Below are 27,500 nucleotides of genomic sequence, written 5' to 3' on the forward strand. Positions count from 1 at the left end.
CGTTTCATTATGCTAGTATTCATATTTAATTTGTTGCGTTTGCCGAAGTGCTTTATATCCCACAAAACTCATGCAAAACTTGTCCTTCCATTAGTTCCAGTGTGATGCATAAACCAGAAACTGTTTTTCGAAATTACGTTTTTTTATTATTATTATTACTATTTTGTTCCACGTTTAATCTTAAAGTCCCCACTAGTCAATCATTTCATCCATTAAAACTCATCTTTGATCACCAAAATTACATTTTAAATGTTTTTTCCTTGAATGTAACTTGACACCGTTGCCTCATTTAATATACGTGGTTCTGTGAATATGCAAATGAGCCCCGCCTCCACTCACTCCACTCGTTGATGATCACACGTTGATCTGATTGGTTACAAGGTAGTGTGTGACGTCAGAAACACCAGCGATTTCAAACCACGTTTTGTCTTTGGTTCACTGCAGTTTTAAGCAGAAAATACTCGGCAATGCTTTTGACATTCGACATCGAATTTGCACATGGTTTGTCTTAAAGCGTATTAAAAACACCACATAGACATATGAACAACATTACAAACTTAATTTTAGCTGCTAATTTTGTTTGTTGATTTCCAAATATAAACCTGTTTTCAGTGTGCGTATCAGTTCTTTTTGAACATTTTCATCTCATTTTAACAAAACGTGATAATAATTATAATTTTGGTCAATATAATCGTGATATGAAATTTTCATACCGTTACATCCCAGTAGATACAGGCACAGTTTGGTAATATTCCTCTCAGAACTAGAGCCTGACCGATATATCGGCTGGCCGATATTAGGCATTTTCCAAACTATCGGTACCGGCAGTTATAATGGCCGATAAATGAATGAATATTTTAAAAATAAAATAAAAACGGACGAAACACGCTTGAACCATGTCATTGTTGGAGTTGTATATTTTGTCCACCAGAGGGCACTTTACACCGCACTTTTTTTAAAGGGCACTTTAAAAAAATATCGGCCGATATATCGGAATATCGGATTTTAAAACCAAACAAATTTTTTTTATCGGTATCGGCCTTCAAAATCCTTTATCGGTTGAGCTGTAGAAAGAAGCCATTGGATTAACGATCTACCATATTACTCACTGTAATTTTGGCATACAAACCATGAAGTTTTTTGTGATTTTACAGATTTTTATTTTTTTTTGGCTTTCAGATAAACTTGTCACTTGGCAGGTAATGTGATCCCAGTGTAGCTTTCTACAATTTGAAAAGTTTATAATTTTTTACCAATTGTATACTGTGCCCCATGCATGTCTTCCATTCCGAACGCAACTTGTTTACATGTCTATAGTCAACAAACAGAACTTTAGGGAAAACTAAAGTCTTGCATGAATATGGCCAGCTGTGGAATGGCATCTTTCTTTCTGTCTGTTTCTCTCCCTCTCTCTCTCTCTCTCTCTCTCTTCTAGTAGAAGTGGCACCAGACGGCCCTTCGGCCCTTATAAGGTGAAATCAGCGCGCCTGGTAGAGTAAAACAGAACCATATGTCGCACACTGACTCCCTCGCGCAGCTCCGCCGTGGGGCCCGGGCTCTGGCGCGGAGCTGCACACAGGAGCCTAACTTCTGCTAATATAAACCAAAGAGGTCAGATTTATATGGTCATGTTCACAGGCCGCACACTGGTGCATTATGTTACAGAGGAAGAGGTAACTAGAGCTGCGTTCACAAAGAAACACGTGTGTCCTTGCATCCATTCATGCGCTGCAGTTCTGATAACTTTATTTTGGCTCCATAATGAAAAGCCCATGTTGTTGTGAATATGGATTTGTAAAAAAAACCCATTTCCACCCTCTCGCTGGCCGTGAATCAGGACGGATTCTGGTCACATGCATGAGCGTCTTCTCTATGACATCATTAGAATTCTATTTTTAGAAGCATGATGTCATAGTTGGATCTTCCAGTGACTAATGGGATTGTGGGAACTCTTTTAAACGGGAAGGAATGTTTGATTTGAAGTTTAGAAGTGTTTTAGTTTGTGTTTTAGTTTATTATTTATTTAAATATGTAAATGTTGGGTATTTTCCCTTCACTGTGATCAAGTGATCAGTTGACTTAACTTAAAAAAAGTTTATGATTTGAATATGTAAATATTGCATATTGTGCCTTTACTGTGATCAAGCGATCAGTTGACTTAACTTAAAAAAGTGAGGAAACCCGTTGCCTTAAAAAATTATTAAGTGAATAAACTTCACGACACGTGTAATTGAAAAAAATAAGTTCTGTGAACTTACTTTTTTTCAATTACACTGTAAAAATATTTTCATGATTTGTAATCACAACATTTTTTCTTTTGTCAAATCAACGTGGATAATTTATGTAGTTCAGATAACATAATATTTTGTTTCTGATGATTAAATCAATCTTCATTGTATTAACTAAATTTTTCCATTTCAATGAACTTAAATTTAAGGCAGCCAGGTTACTAATATTTTTAAGTTAAACCAACAATATTTTTTAACAATGTACGCATGAAGTTTATAATATTTAGCTTATTCAAATTCAAGTTAATTCAACTGTTCCACTTTTTACAGTGTAAAGCAAATCACGTCTATTAAGTTTTTTTTGTTCTGTGACATTTATTGCAAAAGAAAAAAAATAATTTCCCAAATTTTTAATAATTTTAATAAATAGTTTTTTTTTAGGTATTTTTACTATTTACAAGAAAAACAAAAAAACATTCAAGAACACTCACTAAACTGTTTAAAAAATAATATAAATCGTTTTGTTTACATTAAATATTCTTTTATTTATAATGAAAATGTCAATAGAAATTATTTTATTTCTAATTTCTAAAAACGTATATTTTAGCATTCATTTGAACCCTCAGTCATTAATAAAAATCCTTAAATAAGATGTATAGTATACTTTTTCTTTGTATAGTATATCTTCTTTCTCTTTTGATTTTTAGATGAAATGTGACCTGAACATGTACTTTGAACCATAAACCATAAAAGTGATTAACACCGCATCATATAGTGTGTAAAGAATACCATGGTATATGTCCAAACAAACACGGAGGTGCCCTGATACGTTTTGGTGACTCTTGAGCGTTTCTTTCAGCTGTAGTTATGAAGTAAGTGTGTTGTCAGTGTTCCCGCCTCTCCGTCCAGCAGAAAAACAGCACGACCACAATCCGTTCTTCACTGTTGAAGTGAATCTGGACGTTAAATCAAGCCTTTCAAGCGCTGCATGGAAAATGTGAGCCACACGTGAGAGCTGCTTCATATTGGAGTCCTACCGTTCACGTCTCCAGAAATCAGGCTCTCAGAAACACTGAAGCCTGTGTGGAAATCAGCCGCTTCTGCGATCAATAAACCGCATAAAGAAATGAAGCAGCGACATACAAATAAAGAGAGAAATCTCCAAAGCAGAGATTTAAAGATTAATCCTGCACAACTGCAAACCCTGGATTAGCCTTCTCATTTCCATATTTATGAGTTTAATACCACTGCTTGTTTTTCCAGCATGTTAAAGTTTCCCTGAGGTTCACTTATAATGTTAAAAAAGTTTTTGTCTGAAATGATCAGTTTTTAAAGGAGTAGTTCACTTTAAAAAAAAAAAAACTTTTGCTGATAATTGACTCACCCCCATGTCATCCAAGATATCCATGTCTTTCTTTCTTCAGTCGAAAAGAAATTAAGGTTTTTGATGAAAACATTCCAGGATTTTCTCCATATAATGGACTTCAATGGGAACCAAACGGTATAAGGGTCTTATCTAGCGAAACGATCGCTCATTTAAAAAATAAATAACAAAGTTTAAGAAAAATGGTCCAAGGAATCCGAAATGTTTCAATACGAATACATACCGTTACACCCCTATTATCCAGTGTAGACAGCGTCAGTCATTATAATGCGTTCTTATAGCCTTTGACGTGACGCTAAAAGTAATGGATATTGATATTGCGGGATCTGTGATGCATACGGGCAAACACATTTGCATATGACTGCCTTCAGAGAAAGACATTGACGAATAGTTTTACACATTCGCATCATAGGCCCCGCCCACTGGCGTTCATTCTCTTAACAGCTTTTTTTCTGACGTTTTGAAGGTTTTGTCCGTCTTCTGTGTCATACGTGGGGTCAGCGGTCACCGGTTCTGCCGGAACGGGAACGTGCGGCGCTCGTGGCCGTTACCGGAAACCAGTGATTATCGTTTATAAGGTTTTAGATTGGGATATTTTTTCGCTTTTTTTTTTCCGGTTAATAAAGAAGGCCTTTATTAACCCACTGGAGACGAATGGATCACTTTTATCATGGATAGATGCACTTTTTTGAGTTTCAAAAATATCTATTCAACGCCATTATAAAGCTTTGAACTATTTTAAGTCCCCCTGTGGTGAAAATCAAGCTTTGATTTATGTGTCTATGTGGTGTTTTTAATATGCTTTAAGACAAACCATGTGTAAATTCATAAGTCGAGTATTTTCTTCTTAAAACTTCAAACACGGTTTGAAATCGCTGGTGTTTCTGACGTCGCGCACTACCTTGTAAAACCAATCAGATCAACGTGTGATCGGCAACGAGTGGATCTCTGAGCTGAGTGAGTCAGTGGAGGCGGGGCTTATTTGCATATTCATAGAAACACGTATAGACCATTTCACAAGATGTAAACAACACTGGTCCAGAAGCACTTCCTGTTTCAGTTTTTTAACACTACAAAAAAGCTGGGATAAAATACAACTAACAGAAAATATAAAACTGAATCAAAAAGTTAAACAAACATCTTTAAGATGTTTTCTTTACATGTGAAATAAAGAAAACAGTTACAAACTGAAACAGGAAGTGCTTCTGGACCAGTCTTGTTTACATCTTGTGAAATGGTCTATACTAAATGAGGCAATGGTGTCGAGTTACATACAAGATATTTTAAGGCATGAAGAAACGTTAAAATGTGTCATTTTGGTGATCAAAGATGAGCTTTAAGGGGATGAAATGATTGACTACGGGGGACTTTAATATAAGTTTTCATTATAACCAGCCCTTTAAAGGGATACTCCACTTTTTTTAGAAATAGGCTAATTTTACCATCCCCCAGAGTTTAACAGTTGAGTTTTACCGTTTTCGAATCCATTCAGCCGATTTTCTGATATTTAGAAGAATATTAGTAACCCGACAGTTTCTGGTCTCATTGACTTCCATAGTATATTTTTTTCCTGTTATGGAAGTCAATGAACCAGAAACTGTTCACTGATATTCTTCTAAATATAAAAAAAATCGTCTGAACACATTCGAAAACGATAAAACCCAACTGTTTAACTCTGGGGGGAGTGGTAAAATGAGCCTATTTCCAAAAAAAGTGGAGTATCCCTTTAAGGCTGAAGTTTCTCGACTGTTACCTGGCCGTCATCTCGTGACTCGGATGGCATTTCCCTCCATTCCAGTTGCTTAAATAAACTTCACTATCGCTGATTCTGAGGAAAAACACTTTCATTCAGTAATAGTATGCACTGAGAACGGTCAGATTTGTTACCATAGTTGCGCACACACACTCGCCGTGTTGCGTAACGTGATGATGCGTACGATCTCCTCCTGTTAGTGAGCAACTGAGGAGGATCTGACACAATAACGACTTTAGCAGAGGCTTTTCAACAGCGTTGAGGAAAACGCCTCCTTCTCTCTTACACAGTCTGTCTGGAATGGACAGATGTTTCCTTCTGGGAACAGTTCACACACTCAGTTGTGCCCGTGTCTGCTAACAAAATTGGCTTTATTGATTGGTGTGTTAATCAGGAAGACTGATGATGATTGGTCCATACTTTGGATCACTACGCTTTAAAATGAATTCAGATCGAAAACAGTTTTACAGTTTAAGTTGTAATAATAATATTTCATAATATCACTGTTTTACTGTATTTCGGTTTAAATAAAGGCCTTCTTGATGAGCAGAAGAGACTCGCTTGACCCAAAAATGTATTTTCAGTCATTAACTAATGTTGTCTAAACCTGTGTGATTTGTGTGAAAAGTGAATCAATCGCACGACTTCAGGAGACTTGTAATGCCGTGCACGAGTCACATGGTCTCCTTTTATGATGCTTTAGTGCTCCGTTGTTTGGTCCCCATTCACTTTCAAAGAGCAGCATGAACATTCGAGCTGGAGTTTGAGTGTGTGTGTGTGTGTAGATGTCTAAGTGTGTCTTTCTGGCTTCTGTTGCAGAGATCTGTCCAGAAACCACATTCCCTCTGTGGATTGGAGCCTCTTTGATCACCTCACCGCCCTCAAGGAGCTGTAAGTGCCACGTCTCCCGTGTGTGTGTGTGTGTGCTGGAGACGCAGTCCTTGTGTACGTCTGTAATGGGTGGTCTGGGGAGATCGTGTGCTTGGATAATAGGTGGTCTGGTGTAATCCTGATCTTGTGCTAAAGCAAAAAGGCAATTGTTTTGTAATCTTCTAATCTGCAACTTCCTGTTTGCTGCCCCTCCAGGTATAAGTTAATTATATATTCATTATATTTTCCTCTTTTAAGACCGTTGAAATTATTTTCAGCACATTTTCTCTCCAGATTCTCATTACTGTAATGCTGTCATATGTACGATCATTAATATTTATAACGGGGTTTGCAATTTAAGTAATATATCATGATGTTTTTGCAGCATTTCTACAATATTATTTATTGATAATACTGAATTATTATTTATTAATTATAAAGTATTTTGTTTTATTATGTGTAACAGAATATATTCAATAATACGAAATAATATTATCATGGCATTTTTTTATTGCCGAAGACTTGAATGATTGGAAAATATTGATATTAAGTTAAATTAATATTTAAATTAAGTTGAAATAATCTTAATATAAATTATTATTATTATTAATACATTATTAATTAGATATATGAATTAGAAATTATAAAGTGTTTAATTTTATTATGTGTGACGCAATAATATAATATATCATGACATCTTTTATTGAAGTGGACTATATTATTGATGGTGGAAAATATTTAAATGAAGTTAAATTAATATTTAAATTAAGTTATATTAAATGACTAATTAAAATGCTAAAAAAATTATATTATCATTGTAATTATTATTTTTAATACATTATTAATTAGACATATGAATTAAAAAGTGTTTTATTATGTGTAACTGAATAATATGCAATAATATAATATATCATGACATCTTTTATTGAAGTGGACTATATTATTGATGATGGAAAATATTTAAATGAAGTTAAATTCATATTTAAATTAAGTTATATTAAAATGACCTTAATTAAAATGCTAAAAAAATTATATTATCATTGTAATTATTATTTTTAATACATTATTAATTAGACATATGAATTTTAAAGTGTTTTATTATGTGTAACTGAATAATATGCAATAATATAATATATCATGACATCTTTTATTGAAGTGGACTATATTATTGAAGATGGCAAATATTTAAATGAAGTTAAATTCATATTTAAATTAAGTTATATTAAAATGACCTCAATTAAAATGCTAAAAACACATCAAATCAAAATATAAAGTGACATTTTCTTGTTTTTTTATTCAATTTTTTAATTTTGTTATGGGAGCTGAACATAATATGAAGTAAAATGCTAAAATACTAAGCACATCAGATCAATATGAATCTTTTTATTTATTTTTCACTATGATTAATAATAAAAAGCTGTTTGTTTATGATTGAATGCACATTTGCTGTGTAAGTGAACATTACTCAAGCAGAAGACCTGGAGTGTGTGTTGGCTTCTCTCCGCAGGTATCTTCAGAGCAATCGTCTGGTCACTCTTCCTCACGGGATCTTCGGCTGTGGGCCGTTAACTGTGCTGTAAGTGTGTGTGTGTGTGTGTGTGTGTGTGGCAGGATGCTCTAGTTCCCAGACCTTTTTTTTTCAGCTCATATGGTGAGAATGTGTAGGCGGATCGTTCTGGAGTCTGTCCCGAACCGCAGAGTCAAACTGAACAGCTCTTTAAGCTCAAACTAAAGCAAAATAAGCAGAAAAGTCAATCAGTTACGTTTATGTTTGTTGTGTGAACAGTAACAGACGTGCACCTCAACTACAGGATTTTTAACACACACACACACACACACACACACATTGTGAGTTCAATCACATGCCCATTTCAACCAATTAAACGTCATTGCTTCAGGCTTTGACTGCACCATTTCCTGCTCCAATTTGGTACACACACACACACACACACACACTCTCTGTCTGGTTCACCAAAATCACTCCAGAACTTTTCCATATGCTGCTCCAACAGCTGAACAAGGGAACGATTATACTGAGGGGAACAGAAAGAAGTGACTTAGAAAGAAGGAAAGAATCCTGAGCAATAATATACGTTTCACTCTCGTCTTTCGTGTCTTGCAGAGACTTGAGCAACAACCAGATCACCACCATCGAGGAACGAACATGTGATAATTTATTTAATTTAACGACAATGTGAGTACGAACAGTCGCACACATCACTGATAACCTGTTCTCAAACATTCAAAACAAGAGCTGACGAGGAGCCGAATGACCTTGGATGTAAACTAGATCTTAAAGGAGTAGTTCACTTTAAAAAAAAACAACTTTTGCTGATAATTTACTCACCCCCATGTCATCCAAGATGTCCACGTCTTTCTTTCTTCAGTTGAAACGAAATTAAGGTTTTTGATGAAAACAATCCAGGATTTTTCTCCATATAATGGACTTCAATGGGAACCAAACGGTTCAAGGTCCAAAAGTACAAACTGAAAACTGTTCAAAGGGCTTTAAACGAACAAACTCAAACTCGTTTGTCAAAATGAACGAATCTTTTTCCGAGACATTTGGTTCATTCATCGAACGAAACGAACGAGTTGACTCTGAAAAAAGATTTGTTCATTTTAATGAACGAGTTCGAACAAGAGAGTCATGAACGCGCATCACAGAAAAGAGCAAGGCGAGCATTTGAGCTTATAAAACTTAAACTTTGTTATTTATTTATTAAATGAGCGATCGTTTCGCTTTATAAGACCCTTATTGATCGTCTGGAGTCGTTTAAAGCCCTTTGAACAGTTTGCAGTTTGCACTGAAACTCTCATTTGGACCTTGAACCGTTTGGACCCCATTGAAGTCCATTATATGGAGAAAAATCCTGGAATGTTTTCATTAAAAACCTTAATTTCTTTTCAACTGAAGAAAGAAAGACATGGATATCTTGGATGACATGGGGGTGAGTCAATTATCAGCAAAAGTTTTTTGAAAAATGAGCTACTCCTTTAATACTGAATGGGTGTGTGTGTGTGTGTGTGATTAGAAGAGACGTCCATTGCACATAAACCAGTTACACACAAGTAAAGACACATGATGAACTGCTCGGTAATGCTTTAATAGTGATAGATTATAAATGACTTGTTCTCAGACGTTTTTAACAATAAAAATGAAGCCTCTCATTATTAAGATTTCTCGGCATTATTTTCAGCATTATTTTCTCTTCCAGATTCTCATTACTGTGAAGCAGTCAATGTGACACAATGCCTTTTAAATAAAACATTTGCTTTAATTAAAGTCAATACAAATCTTATGTTATCATGTACACTGTAAAAAAAATTGTCTTTTGTTAAATCAACTTAAATAATTGATGTAGTTCAGATAACATAATATTTTGAGTTTCTGATGATTAAATCAATCTCCATCATTGTATTAACTCAATTTTTCTATTTCAATGAACTTACATTTTTTTTTACAGTTATACTTACAAATGTACCCCAGCAATTTAAATCACATATCATGACGTATTTTATTGCAGTAGTGTATTCTATATTATTTTTTTGTATATTTATTTGAGGAGCTGAATACATAAAATAATACTAATTATTATATAATGAAATTATTTATGGTAGCAGACATTCATTTTTAATTATTTCAATTTTATTTGATTAAACAAATAAATGTAATACTATTAATGCGTTATTTTTTTACTGAATAGACTTTTTATTTTTATATTTAATATTTTAAATAAATAATTTTTATTTTAGCTAACTGGCTGATTAGTCCACTCCAATAAAAGAGGACATGATATATTATTTAAATGTATATAAAGTACAAATGTTAGTGTAGCGTCTTATTGGCTGCAAAAAGTCTACTTTACTTCTTTTAATTTTATTGCAGTGACTTTTACCAAATGTTAATTATTATAATTTTGTTTTGAAGTTAAAAGAAACATTACGATTATTTTTCCCTTTGTGATTTAATAATAATTAGCATATTATCCAATGGTTAAATAGTCTTATCCAGATTCTATTTGCTAAAGCTTCCTTTCATTCCCTGATTAAAATCCCCCAGTTGAACTCTCTTCAGTTCTGCAATTATTCTAGATTAGATGTTGTGTTCGCTTGTGTTATTGTCCAATAAGACTCGAGCTTGACCTCGGGGTCCGCCCACACGTCGGCACAGAATAATGCTCTCTGAATGAGGGTCCTCATCACACATAGACTGTATAATGTGTTCAGCCTATGCCCGTGTGATCATTCCCTGTGTCCGGCAGAGATCTGAGCTCAAACCCGTTCGTCTGCGACTGTAAGCTGGTGCGGTTGGTCGGCTGGTTGCAGGAAAAGGGCGTTCGAGTGAAGCGACCCAACTCTATGCTCTGTGACCGTCCACCGGAAGTGAGAAACCAGCCCCTGCTCAACGTCAGTGTGCACACCTGCGGTGAGAGACACACACACACACACCTGGACCGGACTATACACAGTTTGGCACACTTTATTTCCATAGTAGGAGAAACCTTGTGTTATAGACGGCTTTCGATCCCCAAATCCCCAGCATTCACCGTGGATGTAATGTAGTAATGCTAACTGTAATCATGGGTTTGTGGCGGAAATTGTCGGGTTTTATTTTTTTGACATTATTCATTTCAGTGTGTGTGTCCAAAAATAGCTTCACGCTTTTTCCAGCACTTCAAAACTCTGAATATTATCCAATTTTAATGTTATTTTTTTAATGTGATGAACTAAAAGTTTAAAGATGTAGGAAAACGAACGCTTTTGTGGCAAATTAAAAAAAATGACTTATTGATTATTGATATATTATCCCATTTCCACTCCATAATATATGGAAGTCACAAAGTCTCATGAAAAACGAAAACTTTTCTTCAAATTGTGACTGAATTACACAGAAAGCAAGTAAAGAGGATGCTCACTTCGGGATGAAACTATAAAAGAACGATGGTAAATTTAAAGGGATAGTTCACTTTGAAATTAATTTTTGATATGTTTTAGCTTACCTCAAGGGCATCCAAGATGTAGGTGTCTTTGTTTCCGCAGAATTTTCAATTTTGATATTTTTAGGTCAAACCGTTCTTGTCTGTCAGTCAATGGAGGTCTATGGTCACCACCTCAAAAAGCATGCACAGAGAAGTCCAGATTAAACATGATTTAATGACTCGTAAATGTAAGTACACATTGATGACCCAAGACACGAAACGGGCAGTTTGTGTGAGAAAACAAACAGTATTTATATCGTTTTACCTCTTGTAACCACAGCCACGTCCAACTGATCTGAGGGCGTGGGCACTGTCTGTGTTTACAAGAGATAAAAACGCTATAAATACTGTCCGTTTTCTCACACAAACCGCTCGTTTCGTGTCTTAGGCCATCAATGTGTACTTACATTTACGAGTCATTCAATCATGTTTAATTTGGACTTCTCTGTGTATGCTCTTTAAGGTGGTGACCATAGACCTCCATTATATGACTGACAGAAAAGAACGGTTTGACCTAAAAATATCAAAATTGAAGCTACTGCGGAAACAAAGACGCCTACATCTAAGCTAAAACATATCAAAAATTAATTTCAAAGTGAACTATCCCTTTAATACGAGTAGAATACTAAAATTTTTAGTTTCGCACATTGCCGTCGTTAATAAAAATTCATTTTATCTGCATATCAATTCAAGCCCAGTGCTTTACTGTTAAATTCCCAACAAACAAACATATTATTAGTGTGCACTTATTAATGCAAAACATGAAGTTTATGACACATCTTCCCCCTGTGTGAACAAATCAGGCGATCTGTAGACCTGCAAACCTGCAGTTTACCTTCGGTTACAATTACCGAGGGAAATAAATAATGCAGTACAAACACACATTTATTCATTCAGCAGATGCTTTTATCCAAAGCCACTTTACAAAACAAGAGCCAACAATATTCATAACAGACAACTAGAACTAGAAATGCTGAGAAATGCTACACTAAGGCCTTGAATAAAGTAATTGTGTTTATACGCCTTATTCACGGCAGCGCCATCTTTGATTTTTAGTGAGAATGAAAGCGAGGCTGTGAGGGATAGACATGCACCTCTTCTATGGGCTGTACTGTTATTTAATGTGTTTTCCGATTGTTCTGCTCATGAAACACTGGAAAAATATCTTTCCAAGAAATTTCAATTGACAAAAAATTGTAGGTTATCTAGCCGCTTTTTTACAGCGGATGCCATTGGAAACACGGTATGTCTATCCCTCACAGCCTCACTTTCATACCGGTCATGGCGCCGCTCTGAATAAGGTCTATTGAGAGCTTGAATTGGTGATTCCCGTCCCTCTCTCAGGCCTGACGTACGCGGGCTGCCTGGAGGACGAGGAGCACGTGGCGGGTGTGGAGCTGGTCATCTTCTCGTCCTCCACTCCCGGGCCGTTCTCGCGGGAGGAGTGCAACTCGAAGTGTTTCCATGACAACCAGCTGTACGGCGGGCTGGGTCAGCAGAGGGAGTGTCTGTGCAGCACCAACTCCGAGCCCAACCACATCAGCGAGTCGCAGTGTTCGGCCGCCTGCGCCAACCCGCAGGTCATGAAGAAGTGTCGCTGGACGGTGGCGCACGACGTGTTTCAGGTGCTCACAACTCACTGTCCTGCAGAGATCACAAGCTTGGGTCTTGTTTTAGTTTGAAAACGCTTTATCTCTCCGGTTTGGCCTTCCGTTCACACTGAGACGGCGCTTTGATTAATGAAAACGAAGCTTTTTGTGTGGACTGTGAAAAACGGAGGTGTTTTCAAACATGTTTAGTCATGTGACGCATATTGAACCTATAGATATTCATGTATTGTGCTTGTTAAAGGAGTAGTTCACTTTTAAAAAAAACTTTTGCTGATAATTTACTCACCCCCATGTCATCCAAGATGTCCACGTCTTTGTTTCTTCAGTCGAAAAGAAATTAAGGTTTATCAAGTCTATATAATGGACTTCATTGGGAACCAAACGGTTCAAGGTCCGAATGAGAGTTTCAGTGCAGATGAATGAATAAGAGTCTTATCAACGAATGAAATGACTCGAAAAAAGATTTGTTCATTTTGATGAACGAGTTCGAACAGGAGAGTCATGAACGCGCATCACAGAACAGAGCAAGGCGTGTATTTGAGCTTATAAAACTTAAACATTGTTATTTATTTTTTAAATGAGTGATCGTTTCGCTTGATAAGACCCTTATTCATCGTCTGGAATCGTTTAAAGCCCTTTGAACAGTTTGCAGTTTGCACTGAAACTGTCTTTTGGACCTTGAACCATTTGGTCCCCATTGAAGTTCATTATATGGAGAAAAATCCTGGAATGTTTTCATCAAAAACCTTAATTTCTTTTCGACTGAAGAAAGAAAGACATGGACATCTTGGATGACATGGGGGTGAGTAAATTATCAGCAATTTTTTTTTTTTAAAGTGAACTACTCTTTTAAAGTACGATGTCGTAATAAACCCAAATCAAAAAGTCTGTTTGCTCGTCAGCCATGTTTGATCTAGCCATCCGAGATCAAGTCCATCATATTTCAAATCAGCATCAAAATCTGACTTGAACTGTCCTATAAATGTTGTTTCTTATTGTATGTAAAAAAAAAAACGTTACTATGTCATAATGATTTGAACTCATTCTCCGCCCACAGGTGAATTTCTCCGCCTCTCTTCCTTCCCGTCGCGTGTCCGTTCACTCCGAGGCCGTCCTGTCTGTCACCTCCTCCGTCTTCCCCGCCTCTCTCTCATGGGACTTCGGTGACCTTTCACCCCGGGTCAACAGCTCCACGCCCAACACCACGGCGAGGCACAAGTATGGGGTCCCGGGACGCTACCAGGCTCAAGTGAGTCTCTCGGCGGGTCACCAGGAGGTCGTGGCTCAGGGGGCCGTGAGCGTGGATCTGCCGCCCCGACTCGAGCTCCACTGCCCTGCACTCGTAGTGGCCAATCAGAGCCTGGAGGCGGAGCTCTCTCTGGTCAACTGGGGCGGAGTGGGCGTGACCGTGGACTGGAGGATCCAGAAGGATGGGAGAGAGATAGCAAAAGGTACGAGAAGCATACGCTCTGATTTAAGAATTAATATGCGGCTTTTCCCGCCGGGCTTTTACTCTAGCGGTGTATCATCATATCAGAGGGATTTCTGAAGGGTCATGTGACACTGAAGACTGGAGTAATGATGCGGAAAATTCAGCTTTGATCACAGAAATAAATTACATTTTATCAGATATTCAAATAGAAAACGGTTGTTTTAAATTGTAATAATATTTTGCAATATTACTGTTTTTACTGTAGCTCTGATGACATTTTATTATATATATATATATATATATTATTTTATTTATTTATATTTTTATTATATTTATATTATATTTATATTTATTAATTATATTATATTTAGTGCTGTCAAATTGTGATTAATCAAATTGTTTTTGTTTACATAATATGTGTGTGTATATATATATATATATAATATATATACTGTTTATGAATATATGTATACATACACACATTTTATATATATACAATATGTATATATATGTATAAATATGTGTTTGAAAGTAAATACAGTATACACACACACAGGCATATAGCAAATTTCTGAAGGATCATGTGACACTGAAGACTGAAAATTGAGCTTTGATCACAAGAATTAATTTACTTTTTAACATATATTCACATAGAAAACAATTTATTTTAAATTGTAATAATATTTTCACAATATTCATGTTTTTACTGTATTTTACCAAGACTCTTTAAAAAAAAAGTGATATATATATTATTGTGTTTGTGTGTGTGTGTGTGTGTGTATATATATATATAAAATATACTGTATGTATTTGAATATATGTATACATACACACATTATATATATATACACACACTATGTATGTATAAAGAGAGTAAATACACACACACAGACATATATATAATAGAATATATCATATATACACATTATATATGTGAACACAATATGCATACATGATTAATCATGAATAATCAATTTGACTGCACTAATTATATTATTACAAATTTATTATAGTAAAAAAAAGAAAATCAATGGCCTGATTTGAGCTAAAGAAGCACAATTTATGAGACCGATCAGATTTAATATTGAGTAAAATAGTAAATTAGACTAGATTAACCTATTTCATTCAGCGTTTCAATATTATTAAATAGTGTAATTCATAAAAAAATACATTTCTCTGCTATTTTCAATGGGTTTTTTCTTTTTATACGAGTCTTATACTCGTCCCTATGCATTGTGTGATTGTTATCACAAAACATGAAGGCCATATTAAAGTGTCTCGTCTGTAGCGTTTGGACGTTTCATGTCTCGTCTTGATGGACAGTTCAGTATTTTTGGAGAACTACACATCCAAACTGCACAATCTTGATGACACACTCTCACATCAGGACAGCTCAGATATAACGTGCTTTGAAACGACCATGTACTCTCTCTCCCTCTGAAAATATCCTGCTTATCATGATCCATCAAGCCATAAACATCCCCTCTCTTTCACAAAGCATGTGAGCGATGGCATGTGGAGATTCCCTGGTTTGTTTATCAGGCCTGCAGAGATCTGTCCATCACTGTTTGCTTTGAGAGAACAGGACAGAGCGTCGATCCCAGATAAGAGCGGGTTACAGGAGCAGACGAATTATTGATGTGTCTGAATATAACATATACAATAAGCAGGCTTTTCAACTTTTAAAAGGGAGAAAAAAAAGTTTCCCATATCGTTGGTTGTGGTTGTTGGCGTCACTTTGTGAGAGATCCTCAAAGACTGTGAACATAAGATGAAAGAAAATATGAAAATATGGGTTCATGAATGATCCATGCAATTAATAATCCATCAAAGTAATAGTTAATAATAAATAAACAGTGCTTTGTTCTGAGAGTTGTCGGCTTTGTTGTTTTGCACTGAAATCTCATTGATATGTTGATATGGACTTACAGCATTTTTAGCATATTTGTCATTTAATCATTAATATTTGCTGCTGTTTATGCAATTTACCTAATATGCCTAATATGACAGTTATATATTAATCATACAGTTTTTTTAAAAATATTTTAATATTTAAGATATTTTTGCTGATTTTCTGCGTTAATGTTTTCTATTTAATATTATTTTACACTAATTTTCAGTTTTTTTTTTATTAATACTTTTATTCAGCAAGGATGCACTAAATTGATCAAAAGTGACACGTTTATATCGTTATAAAAGATTCATATTTGAAATAAATGCTTTCTTTTCATCAAAAAATCCTCAAAAATATAATCTATAATCTACTCATCATATTATTCATGATTTCTGAAGGGTCATGTGACACTGAAGACGGGAGTAATGATGCTGAAATTCATTAATCACAGGAATAAATTATATTTTTAACATATATTACAATAGAAAACTTATTTTAAATTGTAATAATATAACTATACATATAAAATGTGTGATCAAATAAATGCAGCCTTGTTTCTAAAACTGTCAAAATCGTATTACTATATTATATATAAAGAATATTAATAAAGTGTAACCTGTCCTGTCCCCTCAGCGGAGCCGCTGTGTTTGCCAGATGCGCTCCATCACACGGACTCGTCCCGCTGTTTCCTCTTGGTGTCGGAGGAAGTCAGCTGGTCGGACGCACGTCGGGATTGCTCGGCCCGTGGAGGGGAGCTCGCAGTGGTGCATTCCCAAACCGTCCGGGACCTCCTGGCCCCTCGGATCACACAGTGAGTCACACACACTCTACGACTGCTGCAAATCTGCTTCCACAAAACCATAGAACTTTCATTCCAAATTCTAAATTCCAAAATTCCGGAACTCCTCGTTCATCCGTGTGTGTGCGCTTTTAGTCAGTATAGTCACACCATCGGATGAGCCGATGTCCGTTTTATATCAAAGCCGGCTCGAAATGGCACGGAGACGCCGAGTTAAATGACTTCCGCTGATAATGTTTGCATTGAGAGCAGTTTCTTCTGAAACAGCAGCAAGGCATCATGGGAAATGCCTTTTTAAAATGCATTTTGAAGTCACTGAGAGCTGGCCTGCTGAGAAACTCTGGGAATGTGTGATTTCCTCACAGGAACAAGCCGGAACATTCAGAACCAATAAACGTGTCTTATAATGTGACAAAATGTCTCATTAGAACACTGGACGCGTGAGACGATTACACACACACACACACATATTTTGGATAATGAATTCATGATGTTCTTGCTCATTATATAAATTTTGTAAATTCTGAACACAAAAAAAATAAGGACTGCATCTTTAACATTAGTGAAATACGAATAACGATGAACAATACTACAGCATTTAGCCTATTAATCTTAATTAATGTTAATTTCAACATTTACTAATGCATCGTTAAAATCCGACGTTGTACGTTTGGATTTTTTTGCTTTTTTTGTATTTTTACTGTAACAAATATATTGCTCACTGTTAGGTAATGCATTACCTAATGTTGTCAATGTGTTGCCGTTACATGTACTTACTATAGTAACTTTTTTTATAGTAAAGTTGATTAATATTACTCAGTACTTAAATGTATAATTATACCGTTACAGCGTTGGCAAGTAGAAATATCTTAACATTTTTAATCAAGGTACATTAACTTAAGAAGTATTTGTATTATTAAGTCTTTAAAAACGTATCAAAATTAAGTGAGTTTTTGCTTAAAACACGAAAAAAAATATCTGCCAACAAGGTCAGAAAAATAATTGTGTTTTCCGTCTGAATTAACCATTTTTCTGACTCCATTGGCAGATCTATTTGCTTGTTTAACCTGTTTAGTGTCTCACCCCCCTTTTTTTGAATAGACATGGAAATGCACATTTCGAACTTAAATGGTTGTAATGCAAGAATGCTTTGGAATATAGACGTAAGATTGGTCTTGTTTTAAAGAAGACATTTGGCAGATTTTTTTTTGTCAAAGTGAAATAAATTAAGAAAGTGATAATTATTCATCAATTATCAATCAATTATTCACAAAAATTATTCATATTTTATATAAAATATATATTTTCAAAACCTGCAGAAAAATCAAAGGCAAAAATCTGAACAAGTTGTGTTTAAAATTTTAGGTTGATATCTCCAAAAATTAGCTTTTAGTGAGGTTTGGGCGCAGTACTGAACGCTTCCACTAGGGCACAACCAGACTCCATTACTGCCCATATAAGGGCGCCTCCATTTCCATATGTGTTTTGAGTGATCTGAACCATCATTTACACAATTTTCATACAATTTATGAAGTAGAGATCCTATTCAGAAGTAGTTTAGGAAGTTTGGCAGATTTTAATACGAATTCAACCTCTAAGAAACACATACAAAGATATACAACACGCATGTGCGTTATAGCTTCCTGCCACATCACAAATGGTGATTTTTATTATGTTTTCTTAATATTTAAAACATTTTCAGACCTTTTTTTTCTAAAGTAATTGAATGGATGCAATCTTTTGAACTCATGGCAAAACAGACCTTTTTTTTCATGATTTTTCATGTCCGTTGCTATTTCAAAATAAAGGTCTGAACACGCTTTATGAGTATGAAAATATTCTTGTTGCAAATTGATAAATTACGGCTCCTGTGTCATTTATTTTGTAACCAAATATGGAAACTAGAGGTTGGAAGCTTTCAAATGATATATAGTTTGTCAATATTACTTAAGGTATTTTCTAATATATTATTGTTTTAAAAATATTATGGCAAGCGTCCCACCTGTGGAATATAAAATTAAACATTTTTTTCAGAAAACAAGATTTAAAGGGACAGTTTACCCAAAAATTAACCTGTTTGCATTTCTTTCTTCTGAATATTTTGAATAATGTTGAAAACCAAAATATTTTGCTCCCCATTGATTTTCTATTGCAATGGAAATCAATGGGAACCAAAACTGTTCAGTTTTCAGTTCAACAAAAGGTGAGTAAATGACATCAAAGGACATCAAAACCTAAAAATTAAACTTCAGAAAGGTGTACAATATGTGACCTTTAATCTGAAAAATGAGTTATTTGTACTGGAAAACAAAACAAACTTTGACAAGTGAAGTGTAAATCCTGGTTTGTCTTCTGTGTTCATGTCCATGAGATCATCAGTATTTATTACTTTTGCTTGGACATTAAATTCTGACCACCAAGTCTAAACACAAATTACGTTTCTTTGATCAAGTCATGTTTATTTACATAGCGCTTTATACAATACAGATCGTTTCAAAGCAGCTTCACGGTGATGAACGAGAAAATAACTGCTAATTTTGCTACGTTCATCTTGTGTCGTCTAAACGTCGAATAAGCTACAGCGTCGCTTCAGGAAAGTTTTATATCATGCTAAATACTTGTAAACGTCATATTAAAAATAGAAAAATAGCTTATTTTGACGTGATTGGTCTAAATGGATAGGTGAGTTTCATATCTATTATTCATCAACAGCACAAAAATGGGACAGTCAGTATTCATAATCACAACCTCATTATTAGAGATTTGCTTCCTCTAGATTGTTAATTGCCTCCCCGAACTCAGGGAAGATTGTCCCGCTATGACTGAGCATTAGCTCTGATAAATGAACCCTCACACTGCTCTCTTTGCTGTCACACCTTAGTCTTAAACTTCTGATATCTACTCGTTTATTCTGTTTCTAAACATTGAATAATCTAGCATTGATGTACACACACACACACACACACACCGTGGTGTTAAACATCTGCTGAAGCACAGCTGTGGAAATATGTTAGACTCCAGGAGGGAGGAGGCACCAGTTTTGTGTGTGTGTGTGTGTGTGTGTGTGTTTCCTGTCTTCTGTTCCACACCCATCATTAATTTGAGGGCAGAGCTTCCACTAACCAGATCGAGAGAGAGAGACAGAACTGCAGACAGACAGAACGAGTGTTGGAGGAAGTGTGTTTTCTATCTCTTTAACCTGCTCCAGATGGACCACATACCCCCAAAACACACACACACACACACACACACAGACTTATGTAAGCGAACACACCACTTTTATTGTTCCTTTTGTGGTGAAAAGAGTTGTGTTTTTGTCCCTCTCTTTCCCTCCTCATTTTTTTTCGTTTTTGTTTGTAGTTTTCACAGATGTGAGATGTTGGCTCAAGCCCATTATAATCGTGTGTGTGTGTGTGTGTGTGTGTGTGGCGTAATCGGCCTGTCAAAGGCTGTGGTGTTACTACCGGCGACCCGGGCGGGACAGCTCATCTGTTCATGCCGTTGTCACACAGTTATAAATTACCATAACTGTGACACGCCTAACTATTCGACACTCAAACTGAATCATGTATGTCTCATTTAATAATCTTTGTAAGATTGTACAAATATAAATGATATACATTTTAGTCTATTGAACTCGCTAAACTACACGATAACAGTGTTATTTTTGTATTATTTATATTGTAGTTTTATAATAATAATAATAATAATATATATATATATATATATATATATATATTCAGCCTGGAGTGATAAATCTGTCATCATTTATTCATGACTTTCTGAATATGTGGAGAACAGAAGGAATGTGTTTTTTTAGCACCAAATTTTACATAATTTGTTTTTTTTTTCTTAATTAAGCTTTACATAAACAGAGAACCATTAACAGCAATACGATATGTTGAAACAAGACTTCACATGCGCAATGTTGTTCTGAATACGTAAATAAAGACATGTGATAAGAATCCATACAAATTATACATGTGTATATATGTCATATACCTATATATACACACACATACATAAATTATACATATGTGCAATAATTCTACTTACACATCCATGTCTACATTCATACATCTATATTCACACACTCCTACTATTTTTGACCCTCTTTTTTAAATGAGCTTTTTCTATTAGGCCCAGAAGCAACTCGTATTGGATCTCATTAGTGATGATGCTGTTTGTGTTTCTGTGTGTTGCAGTGAGCGTGGCGTGTGGTTGGGCTTGAGCGATCAGTATTCTCCACGAGTCCTGCGCTGGGTGGACGGTTCTGAGGTCCGGTCGGGGGATGAGGGTTCGAGGGACCGGGCCACTCTGCAGCCTGGAAATGTGTGTGTGTCACTGGACGCCAGCGGCCAGCCCAGCTCACACTCCTGCACCGCCAAACGAGCTTTTGTCTGCCAGTTCACACGGCAAGGTAAAATAAAAATGTGTGGATGTGTACGAATGAAGCGGCTCTTGAAAGAATCAAAGCTGCACTAGTGAGAAACGAAGTCGCTCTAGTGAGAAACAAAACGGCACTAGTGAGAAACGAAGTCGCTCTAGTGAGAAACAAAACGGCACTAGTGAGAAACGAAGTAGTTCTAGTGAGAAATAGAGCCACGCTAGTGAGAAATGAAGCCACACTAGTGAGAAACAGAGTGGCGTTTGTAAGAAACGAAGCCACGCTTGTGAGAAATGAAGTCACGCTAGTGAGAAACGAAGGCGCGCTAATGAGAAATGAAGCCGTGCTAGTGAGAAACTGAGTGGCGTTTGTAAGAAACGAAGCCACGCTAGTGAGAAACGAAGGCGCGCTAATGAGAAATGAAGCCGCACTAGTGAGAAACTGAGTGGCGTTTGTAAGAAACTAAGCCACGCTTGTGAGAAATGAAGCCGCACTAGTGAGAAACAAAGCGGCACTAATGAGAAACGAAGTCGCGCTAATGAGAAATGAAGCCATGCTAGTGAGAAACAGAGTGGCGTTTGTAAGAAACGAAGCCACGCTTGTGAGAAACGAAGCCGCGCTAGTGAGAAATGAAGTCACGTTAGTGAGAAACGAAGGCGCGCTAATGAGAAATGAAGCCATGCTAGTGAGAAACAGAGTGCCGTTTGTAAGAAACGAAGCCACGCTTGTGAGAAACGAAGCCGCGCTAGTGAGAAATAAAGTCACGCTAGTGAGAAACGAAGCCACGCTAATGAGAAACGAAGTCGCGCTAATGAGAAATGAAGCCATGCTAGTGAGAAATGAAGCCACACTAGTGAGAAACAGAGTGGCGTTTGTAAGAAACGAAGCCGCGCTTGTGAGAAACGAAGTCGCGCTAATGAGAAATTAAGTCACGCTAGTGAGAAACGAAGGCGCGCTAATGAGAAATGAAGCCGTGCTAGTGAGAAACAGAGTGGCGTTTGTAAGAAACGAAGCCGCGCTTGTGAGAAACGAAGTCGCGCTAATGAGAAATTAAGTCACGCTAGTGAGAAACGAAGGCGCGCTAATGAGAAATGAAGCCGTGCTAGTGAGAAACTGAGTGGCGTTTGTAAGAAACGAAGCCGCGCTTGTGAGAAACGAAGTCGCGCTAATGAGAAATGAAGACACGCTAGTGAGAAACGAAGGCGCGCTAATGAGAAATGAAGCCGCACTAGTGAGAAACTGAGTGGCGTTTGTAAGAAACTAAGCCACGCTTGTGAGAAATGAAGCCGCACTAGTGAGAAACAAAGCGGCACTAATGAGAAACGAAGTCGCGCTAATGAGAAATGAAGCCATGCTAGTGAGAAACAGAGTGGCGTTTGTAAGAAACGAAGCCACGCTTGTGAGAAACGAAGCCGCGCTAGTGAGAAATGAAGTCACGTTAGTGAGAAACGAAGGCGCGCTAATGAGAAATGAAGCCATGCTAGTGAGAAACAGAGTGCCGTTTGTAAGAAACGAAGCCACGCTTGTGAGAAACGAAGCCGCGCTAGTGAGAAATAAAGTCACGCTAGTGAGAAACGAAGCCACGCTAATGAGAAACGAAGTCGCGCTAATGAGAAATGAAGCCATGCTAGTGAGAAATGAAGCCACACTAGTGAGAAACAGAGTGGCGTTTGTAAGAAACGAAGCCGCGCTTGTGAGAAACGAAGTCGCGCTAATGAGAAATTAAGTCACGCTAGTGAGAAACGAAGGCGCGCTAATGAGAAATGAAGCCGTGCTAGTGAGAAACTGAGTGGCGTTTGTAAGAAACGAAGCCGCGCTTGTGAGAAACGAAGTCGCGCTAATGAGAAATGAAGACACGCTAGTGAGAAACGAAGGCGCGCTAATGAGAAATGAAGCCGCACTAGTGAGAAACTGAGTGGCGTTTGTAAGAAACTAAGCCACGCTTGTGAGAAATGAAGCCGCACTAGTGAGAAACAAAGCGGCACTAATGAGAAACGAAGCTGCGCTAATGAGAAATGAAGCCATGCTAGTGAGAAACAGAGTGCCGTTTGTAAGAAACGAAGCCACGCTTGTGAGAAACGAAGCCGCGCTAGTGAGAAATAAAGTCACGTTAGTGAGAAACGAAGGCGCCCTAATGAGAAATGAAGCCATGCTAGTGAGAAACAGAGTGCCGTTTGTAAGAAACGAAGCCACGCTTGTGAGAAACGAAGCCGTGCTAGTGAGAAATAAAGTCACGCTTGTGAGAAACGAAGCTGCGCTAATGAGAAATGAAGCCATGCTAGTGAGAAACAGAGTGCCGTTTGTAAGAAACGAAGCCACGCTTGTGAGAAACGAAGCCGCGCTAGTGAGAAATAAAGTCACGCTAGTGAGAAACGAAGCCACGCTAATGAGAAACGAAGTCGCGCTAATGAGAAATGAAGCCATGCTAGTGAGAAACAGAGTGGCGTTTGTAAGAAACGAAGCCACACTTGTGAGAAACGAAGCCGCGCTAGTGAGAAACGAAGGCGCGCTAATGAGAAATAAAGTCACGCTAGTGAGAAACGAAGTCGCGCTAGTGAGAAATAAAGTCACGCTAGTGAGAAACGAAGCCGCGCTAATGAGAAACGAAGTCGCGCTAATGAGAAATGAAGCCGCACTAGTGAGAAACAGAGTGGCGTTTGTAAGAAACGAAGCCACGCTTGTGAGAAACGAAGCCGTGCTAGTGAGAAACGAAGGCGCGCTAATGAGAAACGAAGTCGCGCTAATGAGAAATGAAGCCGCACTAGTGAGAAACAGAGTGGCGTTTGTAAGAAACGAAGCCACGCTTGTGAGAAACGAAGTCATGCTAGTGAGAAACGAAGGCGCGCTAATGAGAAACGAAGGCGCGCTAATGAGAAATGAAGCCGCACTAGTGAGAAACAGAGTGGCGTTTGTAAGAAACGAAGCCACGCTTGTGAGAAACGAAGCCGTGCTAGTGAGAAACGAAGGCGCGCTAATGAGAAACGAAGTCGCGCTAATGAGAAATGAAGCCGCACTAGTGAGAAACAGAGTGGCGTTTGTAAGAAACGAAGCCACGCTTGTGAGAAACGAAGTCATGCTAGTGAGAAACGAAGGCGCGCTAATGAGAAATAAAGTCGCGCTAGTGAGAAACGGAGTGGCGTTTATAAGAAACTAAGCCACGCTTGTGAGAAACGAAGTCGCGCTGGTGAGAAATGAAGTCACGCTAGTGAGAAACAAAGTTGTGCTTGTGAGAGACGAAGTCACGCCAGTGAGGATCGAAGCTTGCGCTAGTGAGAAATGAAGTTTTGAGAAACAAAGTCGCACTAGTGAGAAGCGAAGTCTAAATAACATTTTCACACAATGCACACAAGACCCTTTATATGGGTGAAATATGTCCGATTTAATGAGATTCACTTTTTAGTGTATAGCAGAAGTGTGTGCATTGGCATGCAACCTACATTTTCACTGAGCAAGTAAAAAATAAACCAGTAAACCAGTGGACGATCACTGATCACTTCACTCAAATCATGTTTCATTTGATGTTTTAGAATTTCCACTGAGAACGAAAATCCAATAAATTTGAAATCTGAAATCCCCAATAACAAGGTCACCAAACAGTGAAGCGCACTCTCGAACTGAAGCGGCAGAGAGATGGTGTCACAGTTTGCACCCAGAGCATAACGTATGAGCTTCAGTTGAGCTTCACTCACTCTCTCCCGCTCAAGCTTGAGTGATGTTCAGCTCTTTTTCTTTTCATTATTTCAAATAAGATGTATTGAACACCTCATAGAATCATGATGCATAGAAAGATCAGACGCTGGAGCTGATTCAGCTTGGCAGGCGTGTGTGTGTGTTTGTGTGAGAACGCATTCATTTGATGAACAAGTGCTGATAGGACAGACGTGTTTAGAGTCTGAATGTGTTGTCAGTCGAGTTTGTGTGTTTCTCTGCAGTGCGTGTTCCTGATGCTGGCGTCTATACGGTGGGAACCGCCGTGTTTAACACACACAGTCCTCTGAGGAGCCCGACTGCGACACACACATCTGTGCCCAACACACCCGCCAAGAGTGTGGAGGTAAACACACACACGCTCTCACTAACACACACAACTCACTCACACACAACTCCACTAGAACTAGTATACACTCTGAAAAGTTTTTTTAATGAACATTTTTGTATTTCATGTGACGTCTTGTGAAAACCTCCAGATTGGCATTGGGTTTGATTACTAAAATTAGTCAAGATGCTGCAACCAATCTCATCACATTACTGATATATATATATATATATATATATATATATATAATTGTTTTTTAGCTGGTGCACTCTTATTCTTCAGTGGTTTACAAGAGAAGATAGAGGATAATAAGTTTGAAGTGTTTTACTTCCATCAATAACCAATGCTTCTCCAGGTAGAGTAGGTGTTATTGATGTTGCCATGGAAACGAGTCATACACTATGAGTCCAAGGATGCGAGATATGATTATCATGTCATTTCAGTTTTCGCAGTGACTGCAGATTCATTTTCTATAGAATAATTTATATATATATTAGGGCTGTGCAAAAATTAATTGCGATTAATCGCATCCAAAATAAAAGTCTGTGTTTACATAATATATTTGTGTGTGCTGTATATAATTATTTTGTATATATAAATACCTATGCATGCATGTATATATTTAAGAATTATTTGCGCTTATATTCTGTATATATATATATATATATATATATATAAGTAAGTAATCTATATTATATAAATATAAATATTTTATATATGAATAACACATTTTTTAAATATATACATGCATGTGTGTGTATTTATATATACAAAATAATTATATACAGCACACAAAAATATATTATGTATATTATATAAACACTGACTTTTATTTTGGATGCGATTAATCGCAATTAATTTTTGCACAGCCCTAATATATATATATATATATATATATATATATATATATATATATATGTTTTTGATGATAGCTTTCTTTCACTTCCATAAAGAAAAGCTCACCATGTTTGAGAAAGATTGTGGTGATTTATTTATGTGTGTGTGTATTCATGTACATTGTACGACAGAATGGTGGGACATATCAAGCCATTTCTCATCTTCAGTAAAACTATACAAAGATTCCTGTGTAAAACCATCCCTGTTCCAGTATTATAATAATGCTGAAACATTTTCACGTGTTTGCTAACACACCAGATGAATGAGGAGATCAGTGAGGTATTGATTATTAAATATCAACTACACCTAAACATCATCTCACAATTATTTTATCAGAGCCGATCACTTGTGTTCAGATTGGTTAGCTTTTCACCTCTTCAAAAACAGCTCTGGTCACCGCGACCCGTTTCGGTGCATGTCTCTTTAAATGATAATGAGCAACTGCTGACCACACCCCTCTCTTCAGTGGGGGGGGGGGGGGGGTCGGCACAAGACAGTATACAAATGGCTGAGGGCGGAGACATGCTAATCCGGGACAGTCCATCAGTGGTCGTGGGCGGAGCATGAGCAATATGACATCATAGTGCTCAGAAAATCCACACGGCTTGATTACCGAGAGTGTTTAGGCTTTATGAGGATAAAAAAGGAGTGAATGTATTTTTTTCTTTGTATGGTGGTTGTGTTTTTAAAAGTATTTTTCGTCCGATGAGCCCTTTAATATTGTGCAGATCTGCTGTGTGCCACTGGTCCCTGATTATGTTCATATATTTGACTGCATCTTTAGTATTTATGTCCCTGTAAGTCATTGCTTTTAAGTGGACTTAAATAAATGGTTCAAATGTGTGTGTGTGTGTGTGTGTGTGTTGCAGCTGCTGCTGTTCCCTGGATTGAGTTTCCTGAACGCTGGACGCCTGTCGTCTGTGGATCTGAACACACACTCTCTGAGCGCAGACACTCAGCTGAGGCTTCAGGTGTACCGACCGAAGTGCCAGAGATTCACACGCACGCTGCTGCCAGGTCAAACACACACTCACACACACACATCTAAATGATTTTTTTTCCTCACCAAGGCTGCGTTTATGCTGCACATATTCATATTTGGCTTTCTTGTGAGGACAAACTCTAGTCACACTCCTGCACATTCACCTCTCTCACACACTCTCATCCCTCTGAAACAGACACTAGTTCATTTTCACAAATTGAATTAATCTGGTGATATTGCAGAAAC

At 37.1% G+C, this 27,500-nt stretch overlaps 1 protein-coding gene across 1 annotated transcript in view; it reads left to right on the plus strand.

Annotated features, from left to right (window-relative positions):
• pkd1a (polycystic kidney disease 1a) overlaps positions 1–27,500 on the plus strand; it is a 114,682-nt gene that overhangs the window by 11,497 nt on the left and 75,685 nt on the right. The window contains exons 2-11 of the mRNA XM_039685227.2: positions 6,185–6,256; positions 7,743–7,811; positions 8,358–8,429; positions 10,501–10,664; positions 12,562–12,842; positions 13,885–14,278; positions 16,787–16,964; positions 21,158–21,372; positions 25,272–25,393; positions 27,142–27,289. Coding sequence (XP_039541161.2) covers positions 6,185–6,256; positions 7,743–7,811; positions 8,358–8,429; positions 10,501–10,664; positions 12,562–12,842; positions 13,885–14,278; positions 16,787–16,964; positions 21,158–21,372; positions 25,272–25,393; positions 27,142–27,289 — 1,715 coding nt within the window. The remainder of the gene's footprint in view (positions 1–6,184; positions 6,257–7,742; positions 7,812–8,357; positions 8,430–10,500; positions 10,665–12,561; positions 12,843–13,884; positions 14,279–16,786; positions 16,965–21,157; positions 21,373–25,271; positions 25,394–27,141; positions 27,290–27,500) is intronic.

This window comes from Pimephales promelas, chromosome 6 (assembly GCF_988280905.1).
Source record: "Pimephales promelas chromosome 6, fPimPro1.hap1.1, whole genome shotgun sequence".
Lineage (NCBI taxonomy): Eukaryota > Metazoa > Chordata > Actinopteri > Cypriniformes > Leuciscidae > Pimephales > Pimephales promelas.